Source organism: Tauraco erythrolophus, chromosome 7 (assembly GCF_009769465.1).
Source record: "Tauraco erythrolophus isolate bTauEry1 chromosome 7, bTauEry1.pri, whole genome shotgun sequence".
NCBI lineage: Eukaryota > Metazoa > Chordata > Aves > Musophagiformes > Musophagidae > Tauraco > Tauraco erythrolophus.
The window spans coordinates 17,911,737-17,928,346 of record NC_141471.1 but is presented as its reverse complement, the minus strand read 5'-3'; the positions used below and the strand labels follow the sequence as shown (position 1 = coordinate 17,928,346).

The following is a 16,610-nucleotide window of genomic DNA, read 5'->3' as shown; positions in this document are numbered from 1 at the left end:
TCCTGACATATTATCTGCCAATCCCCGCTGGTTGTCAGTGGGAAGTCATTGCATACCACCACGTTTTTAAGCAATCTGTGCTGAGGGAGTCTGAGGCAGCTGTGTAGTTTTAAGGATTAAGGTAGGACCCTGGCATGGTTTCCATTTCCAGATTTCTGACAACCTCTTCTTTCAACACAAATCAAGTAAATCTCTGACACAAACGTAGTGTGGAGGACTGCTCCAGATGTGCCAACAAAGAAGGAAGGAGTATGTTTTCTGAAAAAAACACGTCATCTATGCTTTCCTAATTACATCATTGAAATCAGAAAGGAAAAAAAACTCAATCAGCCATGGTGAGATATTCCTCATCCAAGTGTTCCTGCAGGATGGTCAGGGATGGAGTAGGTTTCAGGGAGATTTGTTTTCTAGGCACAGTGAAAAGTCCTGAGCTTGGCGTGCTGGAAATAAATATCTGTTTCTAGAGCAAAGTACCAGGTATTAGGAATGAAAGTCTGAGTGCTGCTGCAGGACTGCCAAGAAGGATGCAGACAGCTCCTTTCAGCAAAGAGAGGGGTCCTGACAGCACTGTCCTGCACAGGGGGTGTCCCTGAAGGCCCCTGCCAAACATCTGCTACTCAGACTTCAGGTGCACTTCAGCCTCTTTGGGCTCTCCCTGAACCTACCCCTCACCCCCAGTTCTTCCCAGCACCTCCACAGTGCCAGCTGCGCTCATCGAATTGCAAACTACTAGAGAGAACAGTGAGGACGATTTTTCACATGTGGGTGTTTGGCAGTGCTGGTTCCTGTCAGTCAGCATGTCCTTAGCTTTCGTTACAGCATCCCTTTTTCCTGGCACGTCACACCTGGTTCCTTCAGCACAGTGCCAGGGCCAGATTTTCTCGCTGTGGGATTTGCCTCAGATCCGCTCTCTGCTTTTCACTTTGGTGGATTGCTTCTTGTCCTTCTGCCCTGCTAGTTTTTTGGGCTCCTCTTCATTTTAGCCTGTTTTCACTCTGATTCACCTTGTTCAATAGCTTAGTACAACTTGCCATTGCTACTTTTGAGCTTCATGTGTAAATACAAGGAAAAATAGCTTAAGCAAGAGAGGCAAAGATGAGTTCAGGTTTCTGGGAGAAGGCCTGAAGAGCATGTCAGTAGGGATGACCTTGAGCTCCTTTGGTGCTGGCCGTAAGTGAAGAGCAGAGATTTACATGGGAGCCCACCAGCACAGGGAAGGAGGTGGGTAGCTGTTCTCAGCTTCTCACCACTGCTGCAATATTTTCATCACTTTCCCCAGCCCCTCTGCCGAGGGTGGGGAGGATAACCCAGCCTCATCCCGAGCACAAGGCTAGCACCAAATGAAGAGCAGCCCTGGAGCCATGCAGAGCCCTGGAGCCCTGCTGCCGCCTGGCGTGCCGGTGCTAGCCAGTGTGTCTCGCAGCCCCGTCGTGACAGCCTGAAACGATGTCACACGAAACTTTACATGACAGGGCTTCACAGCTGGCACAAGAGTCCCAGTATACGTTTTCAATGTATTTCTTTGGAGGCAGAGAACGGAGAGGTAGGGTGAAGGTGCAAGGGCAGCAACTGTCTCGAAGGCCATGGGAGAAGGAGTAGTTGGAAAGTAAATCACTTAATGTAGGGAATGAAACATAGAGTGGTCTGCTAACTCCTTAGGAGGAGGAGGAGGAGGAGATGAGTGGTGCTCCAGAGGAAGGCTTACCTGGTAGGACATCCAGCCTCCCGCCTGCAGCCCCTGAGCATCTTCAGCAAGTGCTGGTGGTGTTCTTATCTTCATGAGTGACCTTCCCTTCTCCTTCTCCCCTATTTCTTTTTCTCCTTCACTCTTCTACAGAGTTCCCCTGTTTCTTTAATAGTACAAAAATGTCATCTAGTGCATGCGGGGTGAATCTGGGTGTCTGAGTGCCATCTCTGCCATGGCAAGGGGACAGGCAGAGAAATCCTGCGCCAGAGTCCTTGGGGCTGAATTGAGTGGCGCCTCCTGTTACTGGAAATAGAAGTGTTTCAGTTGGCACTTGCTTGATGAATTAACCAATGTTGTTTTAACCTGAGGGTTTCAGGAAGGGCAAAGAGGTTGAATGAAACGTAACGGTGCTGGCTGGACGTGGCACACGGTGCAGAGTTGGTGTCAGTGCTCCCTTCTGCCACCCCTGCTCTGAAAATAGCGGTTCACAGGGTCCTCCTTCCCTTGGCACAGAGCTGGAGTCCAGCATTATTTATGGCCATGCAATTCAGATGAATATAACCTGTATTTATTTAGAAAATTATCTAGGGCTAACAACAGAGTTACTAATTAATGCAGACTGTTGTGTCTGATTTTTGTCATGCCATTAGCCAATCACTAAGTGTTCAGCAGCAATTTCCCTTGGTTGGGCTTCTAATAGCAGCCCTTCTGTTACTCCCATGGTTAGAACAAGATGAGTTTAAAATCTGCACTTGGGAGGGAAAAGGACATTTTTCTGTGCGTTGTCAGTCTTACTGCCAGGCTCTCCAAGCGGAGATAGAGAGATACACTTAGTATCAGGCTAAACATGTTTTTAAAGAGATTGATATGATTTTGTTTCATTAGGACTCTGATAGCGAAGATAAAAGTGAGAACTAGATAATGATTGAATTGGTTGAAAAAGGAGGTGGTCATAGAAGTGCCACTTGGAGCACATGGTCCTGCCTGCCAGAGTAGGGCCAGGCGGCAGACAGGGCTGCAGCTGACCCAGGCGGCACGGTGCTACCAGCAGTATCAAAGGCAATGAAGACAAGACAAAGCATCTGGCCAGCATGTTCACAGCCTATGGCAGAGTGGTGTATTTGCTGAAGGCCATAATTCAGCCTCTTCATTGCTTTTGGTACGTCGGAGCTTCATCCTCCCAGCCCAGCTCGCTTTGGCTGTCAGACTGCAGCAGAGCCACTCTCACGACCTCCTTTTTATAACTTCGTTGTGTCTATAGACAAAAAGAAGGAATAATGAGTGAAGGAAAATGGTTCCCTCTGTAGATGCGTGACAGTAGTGAACATAAAAAAAAGTGGAAGAGCGGCATGTTAGAGGTACAGCAGAGGAAGGTGATGGCAGCTCGGAGGAGGCAAACACCAGTCGCGTTCTGCAGTGCAGAGATGTGAAGGCGGAGGCTGCGGGCAGGGCTCGGCGGGGGCTGCCCAGCCGTGCTGGCTGTGAGGCTGTGGGCAGCACTCTTCTGCTCCCACCTTCAGTGTGTTTAACTCATATTTCACTCCTGCCTTGCAAGTCTTTACCTAAGGAAAGACCTCAGTTTAATGTCCCACTGCTATAAAATACTCTGCGTTTTAGAGGATGCTCTGAGAATAATCAGGACTGCTTTCTTACTCTGGGGCTTCTTAATTTCGTTTTTAGTCCTGTGTAACTCTAACATCTTGCACTCTTCCCTTTAGTGGTTATGAAAACATAGGGGCCACACTTCTTCCCCCTTCCAGGATTATCAGCTCTCTCAACAAATCCCCCCTGCCCCCTCGCTGCCTCTCGACCCTGGACTGTGAGGAATTTGAGTTTCTGTTCCACTTGGTATCACTTTTTGCCAACACTCTGCTTCTCTCCACCCATTCTTTCCTCTGCCTGGTCTGCCTTTGCTCTCACAGTGCTCCTACAGGTGAACCCCTGTGGCGTTTTGAGATGTTACTGGCAAGAACTGTGTATCCATCTCCTCTGCCTGAGATGATCCTCTCTGTCGGAGGCTGGCAGGACAGTGCTCAGACCCGTCCCATGGGTGCTTCAGTGTGAGAATGTGGATCTCAGGGATGGGTGATCCCTTCTGCAGTCCCTGCCACAAGGGCGGGAGTCCTTCAGGGAGTGCTAGCAGAAAGCTGAAGATATGGCCACCTTCACCCTCCCTGGTTAAACCCACCAGAGATAGTAGGTTTGAGCCTTCAGACGCTGCCCTGACTGGCATCTGGGGCGTTCAATGCCTTCAGCCTGTCGCATATTTGCCAAAGCTCGCTGCAGCTCCTTTTGCCCTGTTATTTGCCCTTTTTACAATTTTCTGACTCCAAGTTACCAAGCTCACTCTGATGTAGTTACTGATCCTGCCCTAGAGCCAGAGGAGGGAAGCCTCCATGCTCTGCTGTTGTGGCCTCCCTGGCCAGCCCAGAGCACACCACCACGTGCTGCTAGAATTTAAGCTAGTCCGCAGCTGTGACTGACTCACAGCTCCTCACGTCCCCTGTCTCACAAATACTCGTCCCTTCTGCTTTTAATGGTAAAGTGAAAATTAAGGTTTTATTCTTATTGCATGTCTCTGCTTAGGTGTCCCGCTGACTTTCATTTCAAACAGCAGCTTTCTGAGGCTGAATTATTAAGGTCTTATTAAGATATGTATCCATCTTCTTGAAGCTGCTGGTCCTTGCTCTGAAATCTAGTTCTGCCTTTGGCCTTTTCTGTTGCATTTGCAAATGCCTGTCAGAACTGGAGCTTGGTCTAAACTGGTAGGGTGCTGCCTGCTTAAGTAGCTGAGACTCTGGTCTATTATAACATATATAGGCTTTCCCGACTTGTATTGACTGCCTCGTCTCTGGCTTTTGGCTCTGGAATATCCAGCTCAGAAAACAGAGACTGAGCAATAAATATTGACTAATACTGAGTAACATATCACTGGAGAGTCTCTTCATCTGCATCGAAAGCTTTCAGGACTGCCCTTGTGGAGAGACTGCTGACAACAGTTATTTGCAAGAGCAGAGAATGGCCTCGTGTAGCCCCCAGCCCCTGCAGAGCATCCCGGGTTTTGACTGCTGGGTGTACGTCCTCTGGGAAACCGACATCTGTGACCGGACCTCATGGACAGTCTATCTTGCATGTGCAAAGATGAGCCTGAGACACTTCCTTAGAAAGGCAATAGGCTCTTTTTTTTGTTTGTTTTTCAAAAGAAGCTCTGGTTTGACTGGCCAACATGACTGTTGCGCTAGGTGTCCTGTATCCAAACTATAGCTTTCTGTAATAAATGTTACTTGAACCATATACACTGTCCTGTTACACGGGTGCTCAATTTCCATTTTTTTTTGGCCATGAAATATCTCCAGCGCTAGCTCTCCTCTCCCACGTGCATGCTATGCTGTGTCAGAACATAACTAATAGCTCCTCATGCTTGGGATCTAAAGTGAATTCCTAATATTTGCCTTACCTTATCTCTAGACACCTGATAACTCAGATCTGATAGGTGATGCTTGACTTTTAAGGTACAGTTTACGAATTCTGACATCTAACGCCTTTCCATGGATGTTTCACAAGGCGATGGCTAAATCCTGAGCATTAACTCCTGCGTGCAGAATGCAGCAGGGAGTAGGAGCCGATGTGAGCCCCGGTGCACCACCGGGTCCTGCACCGCTCTAGCCAGTCTGGCAAGGGGATTACTTACTGCTATGCCCGCGGGCAGCTGCATCCTCCTGCTCCAAAAGCAGCTGCAGCGCTGCCCGGCATCTTTCAGCCCTGCGTTTGCACGGGACAAGCTGCTGGGCTCGGCTGTACGAGAGGGCTCCGGCCCCTCGCTGCTAGGGTCGGCTTTGCCAGCAGAGGGCAAGACGTGCCCACGCTGAGCCCGGAGCCGCCGGCCCGGGCCCCGCCGGCGCTGCTGCCGCCTTACCGGCTTTCTGACTCCGGTGCCGCCGTTTCGGCCCCGGCTGCCTTAACCTAAAGGAGGGTTCCGTAAGCCCGTCACGGTGCTGGCGATTTACTGATCCCACCGCTTCGGCTGCTGAAGCTGCGAGGGGGTCTGTGAGCGAATGTGGTTGTGTCTCCTTTGGAGACCCTGCCAAAAGCTGGTGTGAGCTCTGCTGTGACACCAGCACATGTGCAGGTACAGTGTTAGGGATATAGAAACACCTATACCGTGCCCAGACACAGAGCTCCTCTCCAGCGTGGTGCTCTCCCCTCCCGGTGAGCCCCCTCCCCTGCCTGCCCTGCTCACCGGGGAGGCTGCGGAGGAGAGGGGCCGGGGCGGCAGCAAGGGGGGGTGTGCAGAGGAGGGGTGAAGGTTGAGGGGCTGGGGCTGAAGTTGTTGCCCTGCCATGGGACAGGACAACGTTTGTCCTCGGTCGAGTGATTCGGTGCCCAGCGTGTGACTTTCAGCGCGCAGTGAGGATAAACACACCGGAGATGCTGCAGACACAAGGAGGCTCCTACGGAAAGGAAAAGGACTCCGTGACCCCGAGACCACTCAGATCTGGAGCGACTCTCCCGAAGGCATCAACTCCGGTGCTGCCGAGCTACCGGCTCAGGAGACAGACCCGTCCCGGAGCATCCGTGCTGCAGCAGGCGGGGGGTCGCAGCCGAGGAGGCGGGAGCCGGGAGATGAGGCTGGGCCGTGGCGGTGGCCCAGGGCAAGGAGCCGGGCCGGGCTGCGGCGGGGCGAGCCGGGCGCAGGCTGGCTCCTTCATCTGCGTCTCACTTTGTATTGAATGATGTTAAGCAGAGCCGGAGCTGGCGCCTCGGCCTCATTACCTCAATTACAATAATTGTTGCCTCTCTCCAGTGTTTTGCATTTCTCCCCGGGGGAATCTCTCTGCTGCTTCTTTTCCAGCCTTACTCCAGCTTCCCCCTATCGATTGGATCGCTCTGGCCCCGCTCCGAGCAGCGATGCCTCCAGGAGGATAAATGCAAATCGTCCTATTGATTGGGAGGAGCGGGAGTGCAGCTCGTTTCGAGGGGGAGGAAGGATTAGTTTTAAATGAAAAAAACAAGTAAACTGATGAGCATGACAGGAAATGCTTCACTTTCTGGGCCCCTTAAAGAGAGTCTCTTTATCATGTCATGTATCTCGGGGGATGCAAATTGGTGCCACCTGGATGATACACCACATGCTCATGGAGAGGTGGATGCTGCTAAGCATCTAAATATTTAGCTAAGCAGCTAAATAAGTAGCCTTGTTTCCCAGTTATTTTTTGTGAACAGGTATCACTGAAATTTTCTGGAACACAGCTCCCCTCCTCCAGTTCGCAGGTCACCGAGTTTCACTGGGGACATGCTAATTGCTGCTGAAGGTGAGCAGGCGTGTAGCGTGCAGGCCTCCGTCCACCCCTTTGAACTGCCCCAGTCGCGGAAGGATAAAGCTCCCTGGGAGTTGTTCACCTGCGGGAACTTGCTCGGCAGCCTGTCTGTCACAGGGGAGCGGCTGGGGAAGGAGCCAGACTTTGGCTCTGCATCGTCTTAGCTCCTGAACTGGCTACTTGTTTCAATAAATCCATGGCCAGCCCCAAAACTGGGAAGCCAAAGAAATTGCATATAGTCATATTACGTTCCCTACCCCCTGGGCTTTATGTTGAGCACAGCTATGTTAGCTTAAGCCTTAATTATTTTTTTAAAGGTAATAATAAGCATAAATGAAGGTAATTCAGTAGAATTACCTTGTGTGTATTGTATCCAAAATGCTAGCAAAGTAACTGGGAAAAGAAAGTTGTTTGTTGGCTGTTGCAGAGTAGGTAACAAAAAAAAAAATACTACTCAGGTTAATATTGCTCCAAAGATGCTTTAAATAGTCCCAATGCTTTTAACTTTATATAATTTCCAAGTGAGAAATTCCCAGGTGAATCATAATTGCAAGGTGCAAAAAAGAAGGGATATGGTATGCGAACGTTGTGTTTGACACCAGTTTGAAATGACTGCAGTGCGGCTGTAGCAACCTTTAAAGCCTTGATACTGAAATCAGCCTCTCATGTGGCAGTACTGGCAAAAGCCAGCGTGCACATGCAAATCCAGCAGTATGCAAAATCCTCAGCTCCTGAAAGAATGCAGGTTTCCCCAGGACAGGGCTGCCGGGATGCCCTGACTATGGAGGTGAACTTGGATGGATTTCCAAACTGCAGTTGTTTTCCATTTCTTTTGCCCAAGTTTTTTTGATGGAGGAGGAAGTTGGTGGAAAGGTTTAAACAGGCTGAGAATACTATGTTAACATGGTTGTTGTTAGAGGTAGATGGAAGGGTTAAATCCAAACATTTGGGGGAAATGGTGGTGAGTGGCCAGCATGGCAGGCACGTTTGTAGAAGGGTGAGGAATTTGTGATAGTGTTCAAAGCCGCCAGATGAAGGAATTTTCACTGCAAACTGTTTTTCTAGGGCTAGTTGCTTAAATGCAGCCTTCCAGTACTTAAAGGGTCCTACAGGAAAGCTGGAGAGGGGCTTTTTACAAGGGTATGTAGTGATAGGACAAGGGGCGATGGATTTAAACTGAAAGAGGGTAGATTTAGATTGCATATAAGAAAGAAATTTTTCAGTCTGAGGGTAGTGAGACACTGGAACAGGTTGCCCAGAGAAGTTGCAGATGCCCCATCCCTGGAAGTGTTCAAGGCCAGGTTGGATGAGGCTTTGAACAACCTGGTCTAGGGGAAGGTGTCCCTGCCCATGGCAGGGAGGTTGAAACTAGAAGACCTCTGAGGTCCCTTCCAACCCTAACCGTTCCATGATTCTATAAATCAGGAGCACCTCAGGCTGAGGTTTCAACTCCATTTAGTCAGTTTTGCAGGCACACTGCTGCTGGTGGCACATACACGGTGGGCGGGAGAGGCAGGGACAGGTGCTGGTGCCAATTCATGTGAAAAAGAGAAAGGGAATATATGAAAAGAAGCAACACAAAGGGAGGAGGTTGTCGGGTTTTTTTCCCCAGAGCCAGAGAGGAGCTTTTCTCTCAAAGTAATGTACTTGGAAAGTGCTGCCAGGTCAGCCTCTGTCTTGGCTTGTCTTATTTTCTTCCTTGATCTAGGAAAGACCTAAATCCCTGATGCCAGTCACCTTCTCATGCCTGTGTTGGGGCTCTCAAGCACATGGAGCTTCTGGAGAAGGTGGTGGATGTGGTTTGGGATTTCATCAGAGGGATTTCACCAGCTGACATTGGGAGAGAGACTCTCGTGTGGCTGCACTTTCTCACGTGCTCCTGGTGGAAAACAGTGAGCCTTTTCTGGAGTGTGATTGTAGGGGAAAGCAGGCCCTACGCTGACCAGCTGCTTGCCTGATAGGAGAAGTCCTGGCCTGGAATAGTTCAGGACCCTGAATGCTTGTTTGAATTGATCTTTAAGAAGCACTCATCAGTTCTTAAGTTCTCCTGGCAGAAACTTGGCATTGCAACTATTGGCTTGTGAAATGAAGTAAAAGAATCAAATGAGCATTTGAGTGGCCTGCAAAGCCTCTTTGGACAGATCTCTTCTTTTGTTTGGGAATTTCATCTTCTTAAGGATAAAAATCTGCATCTGTGACACAGCGTTGAGCTGATGCAGAAGGGAACGTGATCCTGTGAGATGCTTCCCAAAGCAGTTCCTTTTCCTGAGGTGCCCGGAGGCTGATTTTGCAACCAGGTCCTTCGTTTGTGTTGGTTTCAAAGGGCTTCACTGTATCTGGTGGGAGGGAGCAGCCCTGTGCTCTGTGGGGCTGCCTAGTCCCTTCAAGTGGAGGCTCCAGGCTGCTCTCCCATGGCTGCTGGAGACACGTCATGCGGCCTCGGGCTCCTGACGCTTTCCTTGATGATTCCTCGTAGTCATTATCCCACATTCCTTCTGGTTGCAGAACATGTTGTTATTATTGCTTTGTGCTGGGTCTGTCTCCTGTCCCTTTTTTACAGGCCAGTCTGGTCCTGTTTGCTCTTGCCTCTAAAACAAAAGCAAATTAGAGCTGCAGAAGCTGAATTATTTTGTTTATGTTATGGTCTGTCAGAGGACCTCACGTAATCCTTGCATGGCTCCCTGAGCAAAGTACCAGCGAGTGAGGAGACATGGCAAGTCAGCCAAACCTTCCTGACACCCTAGCTTGATCCACAGGTTCCCAAAAGGGTCTTCAAATCAGTTGCTTTGGGGGGAACCAAGGCTGGGAAGTGATCCGTGCTGCCCCTCCATCCCTGTATGCCTGGAGCATACAGAATTAGCAATTTTTTACAGTAAATTGTAGCTCACAATTCAAACTTGACAGCTGCCAATGAAATTTGCTGCTCAAAACTGATCTCGAGCACATTGCCTTCTGCTTAGTCTGTCCGCGCTCCCTTGGCCAGGATGTTTATAATATTCAGGGAGTCTCTCATGTTACTTAGTGTAGTAATGTGGCTCCACGAATAAAAGCCATTTCCAGTCTGTCGGTATCGCATGTAAGAAATGAGCTCTGCTAAATGCGCTTGTCACCAGTGGTAGGAACGGAAAAGACAGAATCGCACATGTTGCTGTAAGGATTCTAAGGTGTAATGAACGATATTTTCATATGTTTGCAAATGAGTGTCTGATAGCCGGTGCCAGAGTGGGAGATATGGCTTGGCTGATCTCACTGTTTTTGTAATTTCTAAACAGAAACAAGAATTAGAAAATTGCTTTGTGGTGGAGTGCAAATATGTGTAACATAAGCGTAAAGACTGTGGTGCAGCACGCGTGTATCTATCTTATACATATGCAAATCTCAAGACTGCAGTAAAACCATTACAACGTGTAATGGCATCAGCACTAATTAGCTCGAGATCCAGTCTGTTCCTCTCTGCCAAAGTAAACCGGGGTTATCTCAATCTCAGATTTCATATTTCCTCCTTTCTCTTTCAGGGGAGGAATGTCTCTGTCACAAGGTATTATGTCCTAAACTGAAAAAGACTTTAAAGACTCACAAAACATTTCCGATTAAAATTCTAAAGTCAGTTTTGCTATTAACATATTATCTACAGCTTTAATACTAGCTGCGAATCCAAATATTTAGAGCATTTTGCCCATAAATGGGAAACAGTCAGTGTGTAAATACTGTAGAAATCAAGGCTTATAAAATTTGAGTAGAAAAGAAAGGAGAAAACTAAGTTAGCAAAGAAATTTTAACTCTGGGGCACATTGTTTTAAGGACCAACGTGTGAAGGAAAACTGTCCAAGCCAAACATGACCCAGAGGAGCTGTGTCAGAACCCCGTGGTGAAACATCACCTCTTGCTTCCATCCCCAACAGCTGCTTTTTGAAAGGAAACCTTGAAAGGAGAGTAGAGTAACCGTGGGTGTATTTGCTAACGGCTCTGGCCCACGGGCCTGCCGTGTCTGCGTGGACGTGAGAGCAGCGTGGAAGACCCCGGGGAGCCGAGCAGGACGAGCAGAAACCCCCCGAGCCGCCCAGCTCATCCCAGGCCGGGAGGGTGGCGGGACCTGGGGGATGGGGACCGCCGCCGCACCCGGTTTTCAGCCGCGTTGCCGTCAGCTCCACATCGAGCCCAAACGTGGGCTGGGAAAAAAACCCAACCCAAATCCGGCTGCAGTGAAACTTCTGGCATCCCGGGTGTTGCGACACCTTCGCATCCTCGTGTAGCCTTGAGTGTCAGGAGCAGAAACGCGGTGGCAGCGCCGTGAGCGCGGGGCGGCGAGCGCAGGCGGGAGGATTCAGCCTCGGTTCGTGCCGGCTCTGCCTTTCGTCCCGGAGAAGGGGTTTGTAGCGCTGCTTATTCGTTAAACACGAACGGCTCCGCCAAGCTCGCAGCCAGAGCCACCACATTTGCTTATGAAACTCGGCGTTGTTGTTGCCTCCGTAAGCGGATTATTTCGAGGGATCTCCGCGGAAACCCACCCGCCCGCCCCCGGAGAGCCCCGAAACTAACGCAGCGAGTAAGGGCGCTCCGTGCCGCCAGCGATCGCTATCTCGGCAGAGCCCCGGGGCCGGGGACCTGCACTTAGTGCCCATCATTGAATTAAGCGGGGCTAATAGCCCGCGCAGCCGGCCCGCCCGGAGCCGGAGCCGCCCGGGGGCGCCGCGGGCGGGAGCGCCCGTCGCGCCGCGGGGCCCTGCCCGCCGCCGCCGCCGCCGCCGCCGCCAGGGGCGGGGCAGCCCTGCCCGCGGCTCGCCCCGCCCACCTCGGGGCGCGGCAGCCAATGGGACGGGGAGGGGCGGTGCAGCGGGCGGGGCGGCCCGGCCCGCGCCCGGCGCCGGCCGTATTTACCGGGCGGGAGACGCCGCCGCTGTATCAGCGGGGCAGCGTCCGGCGGGCTGGAGCTTGTTTGCCGCTGCGCCTGCTGCTGCTTCTGGGCACGGGACCGCGGCGGCGGAGGGAGGGGAAGGCAAGGCAGAAAGCTGCGGCCGTTCCTCCTACCCGCCGCAGCGGTGGCCGCGCAACGGCTCTGCCCGCGGGCAAGCGGCTCCTCGGTGCTCCGGCGGGGCAGGGGCGAGCGGCGGCGGCTCGGTCGTGCCTGCGCTGCGGGCTGTGGCGAGCGGCGCCGCGGGGCGGGCGGGCGGGTAAATGGATCGCCATTCCAGCTACATCTTCATCTGGCTGCAACTGGAGCTGTGCGCCATGGCCGTCCTGCTCACCAGAGGTGAGGCCGCGGCGGGGGGACCCGGGGCCGGGGGGGCGGGCTGAGGGGACCCGGCGCCTGAGGGACGCGGGGCGCCTGAGGGGAGCAGCGCCTGAGGAAACGGGACGCCTCAGGGGACCGGGTGCCTGAGGGGAGCCGGGCGCGGGGGGCGTCACTCAGGCGGCGGCGGTGTCAGCGCGGCGGGGCCGCTGCCCCCGCAGGCGAGGCCGGCGGGCGCGGGTCGCGGCGGGGCTCGCTCTGTCTCGGGAGCCCCTGTCCGACTCTTTGTTGGCGGGTGGCAGCGGCGGGGGCTGCGCCCTCCGGTCCCGTCCCTCCCCTCCCACCTGGCCGCCGGTGCCGGTCAGCCCGAGGTTGGCAAAGCGGGAGCGGCGGCCCGTCCCCGGGCGAGCCCGCGGCGCCGAGGGGCGGCCGCGCCCTGCGCTGTCAGCCGCCCGCCGCCCGGGGAGCGCCCGCCCCGGGCAGAGGCGACCCGCTGGCTGCCCGTGATCGCCGTGCTCCGGGGGGGGGAGGCTGAAGCACGAGTTAGCGCGGTGGTGATGTGCGACGGTATTTATTTATTTTGGAAGGAAGGCTGTAATTAACCCTAAATAACAGCCCTTGTAGCGTGCAGGGGGGAGCCTGCTGGCCCCATCAAAGCGGGCAGAGCAGGGAGTGACTGAGTGATGTGAAGTCGCAGATACTGAAACTATGTGCCTGATAATGATATAATTAGGGGATCACAGACTTCTGGCTGCTCTTGACTTCAAAAGCTTTAAGAGAAGCCTGCAGTCTCTCCTGTAGCCATCTTGACTAAAAGCAGACATTTTTCCGTAATAGCTACATACAGTAACAAGAAAGAGGAGGGAACAGAAGGGCATTGTTCACTGTTTGAAAATACTAAATACCCTTTCTGGCCTTTTACATAGCACAGGAAGAAACTTTATGAATTGACAGAAATACAGTTTTAATACAGTAATACAAAGTTCATTCTGTTTCACCGAAAACGTGGCTTTAATTAAAAAGCAGTTGAATTAACCTGATGACTAGCCTGTCAGATCTTGTTTATAAGATCATCTTAGGTCAATAAAATGTAGAATTTTGAGCGGGATTGTATAAACAGTAAAAATGCAAGTGTGTGTATTGTTTCGCTTTCCTCCCGTGCTGTGCTGAGAGTCATGAAAGGACTGTCAGCTCTGCTGGTGTTCCTTGTTTGCATCTTATTTTTAACTCCCATACAATGAGAAAATTATGAAAATGATTTTTTTTTTCAGAGAGGCATGGGGGAAGACCTCACATAGAATGCTTAGAAAATAAATGAGTCTTTTTTTCCATAGCATGCTGGATGACAATGTGTGTGAATTCACGAAAAATTAGGTTACTTGGTCTAAAAGCCCAAGGGAGTTGGACTGGAGACAGTGAGACACTCCATCATTTGGCTTCTATTAAGCAGAGTTATTAAAGAGCAGCAGGAACTTCAAGGCCTGGAGCCTGCAGTAGCACTTTGGGGAAAGTATTAAGGTAGACTGAAGAGGGAAAGCCAACTTGGTTGGGATGATTTTTAACATCTTTCAGAATATTTTTTGGATATGGGGTGGGAGGAAGCATCATAAGGAGAGGTGGCAGCAGGGAAGCCTGTAGATCGATTTTTTTGGAGTGTAGTCTGTAGAAGGAAGACATCTGACAATTCAGTTGACTTCACAAACCTTGGTGCTGCTGCTATGATTGTAAGTACACCAGACACATTAGAAGTAGTTTGTAAATCCACTTTTCTAAGGATGGCTCCAAAACCTGGCTTTCTCCTAAACCTTGGATCGATGGCACATTGAATTACGTTTGAGTTGCGACTTGCCTGGAAAGAGTAGGTTTTCCCTACAGCACAGGACGTGTATAATTCGTACCAGAGCAGTTTGGAGAGCATAAAATGAAGAGTTTTATGAAGGGAACTTTTTTATCGCTTCCTTCAGAAATTTTTGAGGTTTCCTGAGAGATTTTTCATAGAGCTGGTAGAGGATTTTCAGTCTAAGTGTTTCCCCTTTTGACCGCATGTTGGATTGCATGCAAAGATGGGGAGGGGCAGGGGGGAACTTTCAGCCTCGCAGTTTCACCTCATTTAATAACTTTACATTTGAGTTGAGAGACATTGGCTCTGGCAAACATTAATTATAAGCTGCACTGTTTCAGTTTTATAATACTGATAAAAAAGCCTTTTTGCATGAATGGCTACTTCAAGAATTTCTCTCTTTCTGGAGAAATTATAAATAGTTGCCCAGTTTCACACAGTAAAAACCTTCCTGACTGAGAGATTTAGATGGTAATGGTTCTAGCTAATAGCTTTATAAGGTGTTAGTTAAACCTTTTAAATTTTGGCACAGTATTGAGAGGTAATAAACAATTCAGTGGTTCCGATTTTTTGTTTGTTTGTTTGTCAAACAAATATTTAAACCTGGTATTTTTGTTCCGTGCTTATGCCCAGTTAAAAGAAGTGTTCCTTTATAAAAGAGACTGCTGTTCCTGTGGTAATGGTTCGAAGCATAGATAGGGCTTCCTTATAGGATGAAAGGTGTGTATTGCTTTTAAAGCTGGGATTTCACTTTAAATGCAGTTTAATGCAACTGTTGACAGTGAGTGGAAGTAGCTATAAAATGGTCTTGTTAGTTTTTTACCTTGGAAAAAAAGCCACTGTGACCTTCCTTGTGCACCCTCCCCCAATCCCTGCTTTAGTGCAATGTTCTTGCTTTTATTCAAAGGACCATAGTACTAGTAATTAAAACAAGTGCCCCAAGGCACTTGCAGGGAGTAAGGTTACAGCGATGTAGGCACTGTACAGTGATAGGAAGGAAACAACCCCTGCCCTCATGGATTTATAGTCTAGAGGAGTACCCCAAAACTGGCATGGAGTTTGGTTTTGCCATGCTTGCAGCTCATAAGAAAGAGTATCTAGTGAGGTGTTGTTAAAGTACCAAATTCTTAACCTTTCTTGCACAATTTTTATTTTTCAGGTGAAATCAGATGCTACTGTGATGCTGCACACTGTGTTGCAACTGGCTATATGTGCAAATCCGAGCTTAGTGCCTGCTTCTCCAGGCTGCTTGATCCTCAGAATACACATTCTCCACTTACTCATGGCTGCTTGGACTCTATTGCAAGCACAACTGATACCTGCCAAGGCAAACAAGCACAAAACCACTCTGGCACCACCACCGTGTCCACATTGGAATGCTGTCATGAAGATATGTGCAATTACAGAGGACTACATGATGTTTTGTCTCCTTCCAGGGGCGATGCTTCAGGTAGGGAAAGGAAGCTTTGGTGAAATCTCTCTTCTGGCCATCAGGCTGGTGACAGTCAAAGCCTTGTATGTCTGCTCTTGATTTAGTTGTTAATGTAAGTAGAGACGCCAGAGGGAGAAGCAGGTGGCTGCATGCAGGGGAGCATCTCAGCTGAGTAGCGTTTTTTGCCTGCGTTAATATTAGAGGTCTGTCTTGCCAAGTGGACAATTGCTTCTAAGAAGCAATGGCAGTGATGTTCCTAGTTAAATCAGCTATCAGAGAAAGAAATTCCAAGTTATAAGCAGCCTTTAGAAACTCATCATTTTCTTCATAGGAGCATTTCCTGTAGATACTGCAGAGCTTATAGCTGTGGCTCTTTAAACTTGTCAGTGTGGCGTTTAAGGGAGTTGCTGATGTATAAACCAGTTGTGAAGCTTATTTCAGTATCAACATCTTTCCCCTTTGCAGGACAAGGAAGCAGATATCAACATGACAGCAGCAGGAATCTCATCACCAAGGTGCAGGAATTGACCTCTTCGAAAGAGTTATGGTTCAGGGCGGCTGTAATTGCTGTTCCTATAGCTGGTGGGCTAATCTTGGTGCTCCTTATCATGCTGGCCTTGCGGATGCTCAGGAGTGAAAATAAGAGACTGCAAGATCAACGACAGCAAATGCTTTCCCGTTTGCACTATAGTTTTCATGGACATCATTCGAAAAAAGGGCAGGTGGCAAAATTGGACTTGGAATGCATGGTGCCTGTGACTGGTCACGAGAACTGCTGCATGACCTGTGATAAAATGAGACATTCAGACCTCAGCAATGATAAAATTCTTTCGCTAGTCCACTGGGGAATGTACAGCGGACATGGAAAGCTGGAATTTGTATGACCAATTATTTTCTAACCTGAGCTAAACTTACTCTCTGAACTCTTGAAGGCCTTTGGGTTCTGCTGGACAGGAGCACTTTATCTTAAAACAAAGACTCTCATAAATCATCTTTGAGAAACAAAGGACCTCAGCAAACAGAATCTTGGATATTTCTTCTGAAGGATTCCAAAAGTTGTCTTATTTGCACAGAGTAAAATACACTCAAATGTATTGTTTGCT

The 16,610-nt window shown here is 49.9% G+C and overlaps 1 protein-coding gene across 1 annotated transcript; it reads left to right on the top strand.

Moving 5' to 3' along the window:
- The first annotated feature begins 12,180 nt into the window (after positions 1–12,180).
- On the top strand, positions 12,181–16,391 carry BAMBI (BMP and activin membrane bound inhibitor). The gene is made up of 3 exons (XM_086614825.1): positions 12,181–12,256; positions 15,235–15,525; positions 15,973–16,391. Exons 1-3 carry the CDS (start codon positions 12,181–12,183, stop codon positions 16,389–16,391), a joined length of 786 nt encoding a protein of 261 aa, XP_086470951.1.
- The last annotated feature ends 219 nt before the right edge of the window (positions 16,392–16,610 follow it).

Coding starts and splice junctions, on each gene's coding strand:
- BAMBI (XM_086614825.1), top strand. CDS start 12,181: ATGGATCGCCATTCCAGCTACATCTTCATCTGGCTGCAACTGGAGCTG. Junction 12,257..15,234: donor GGCCGTCCTGCTCACCAGAG/GTGAGGCCGCGG, acceptor TTTATTTTTCAG/GTGAAATCAGATGCTACTGT. Junction 15,526..15,972: donor TTCCAGGGGCGATGCTTCAG/GTAGGGAAAGGA, acceptor TCCCCTTTGCAG/GACAAGGAAGCAGATATCAA.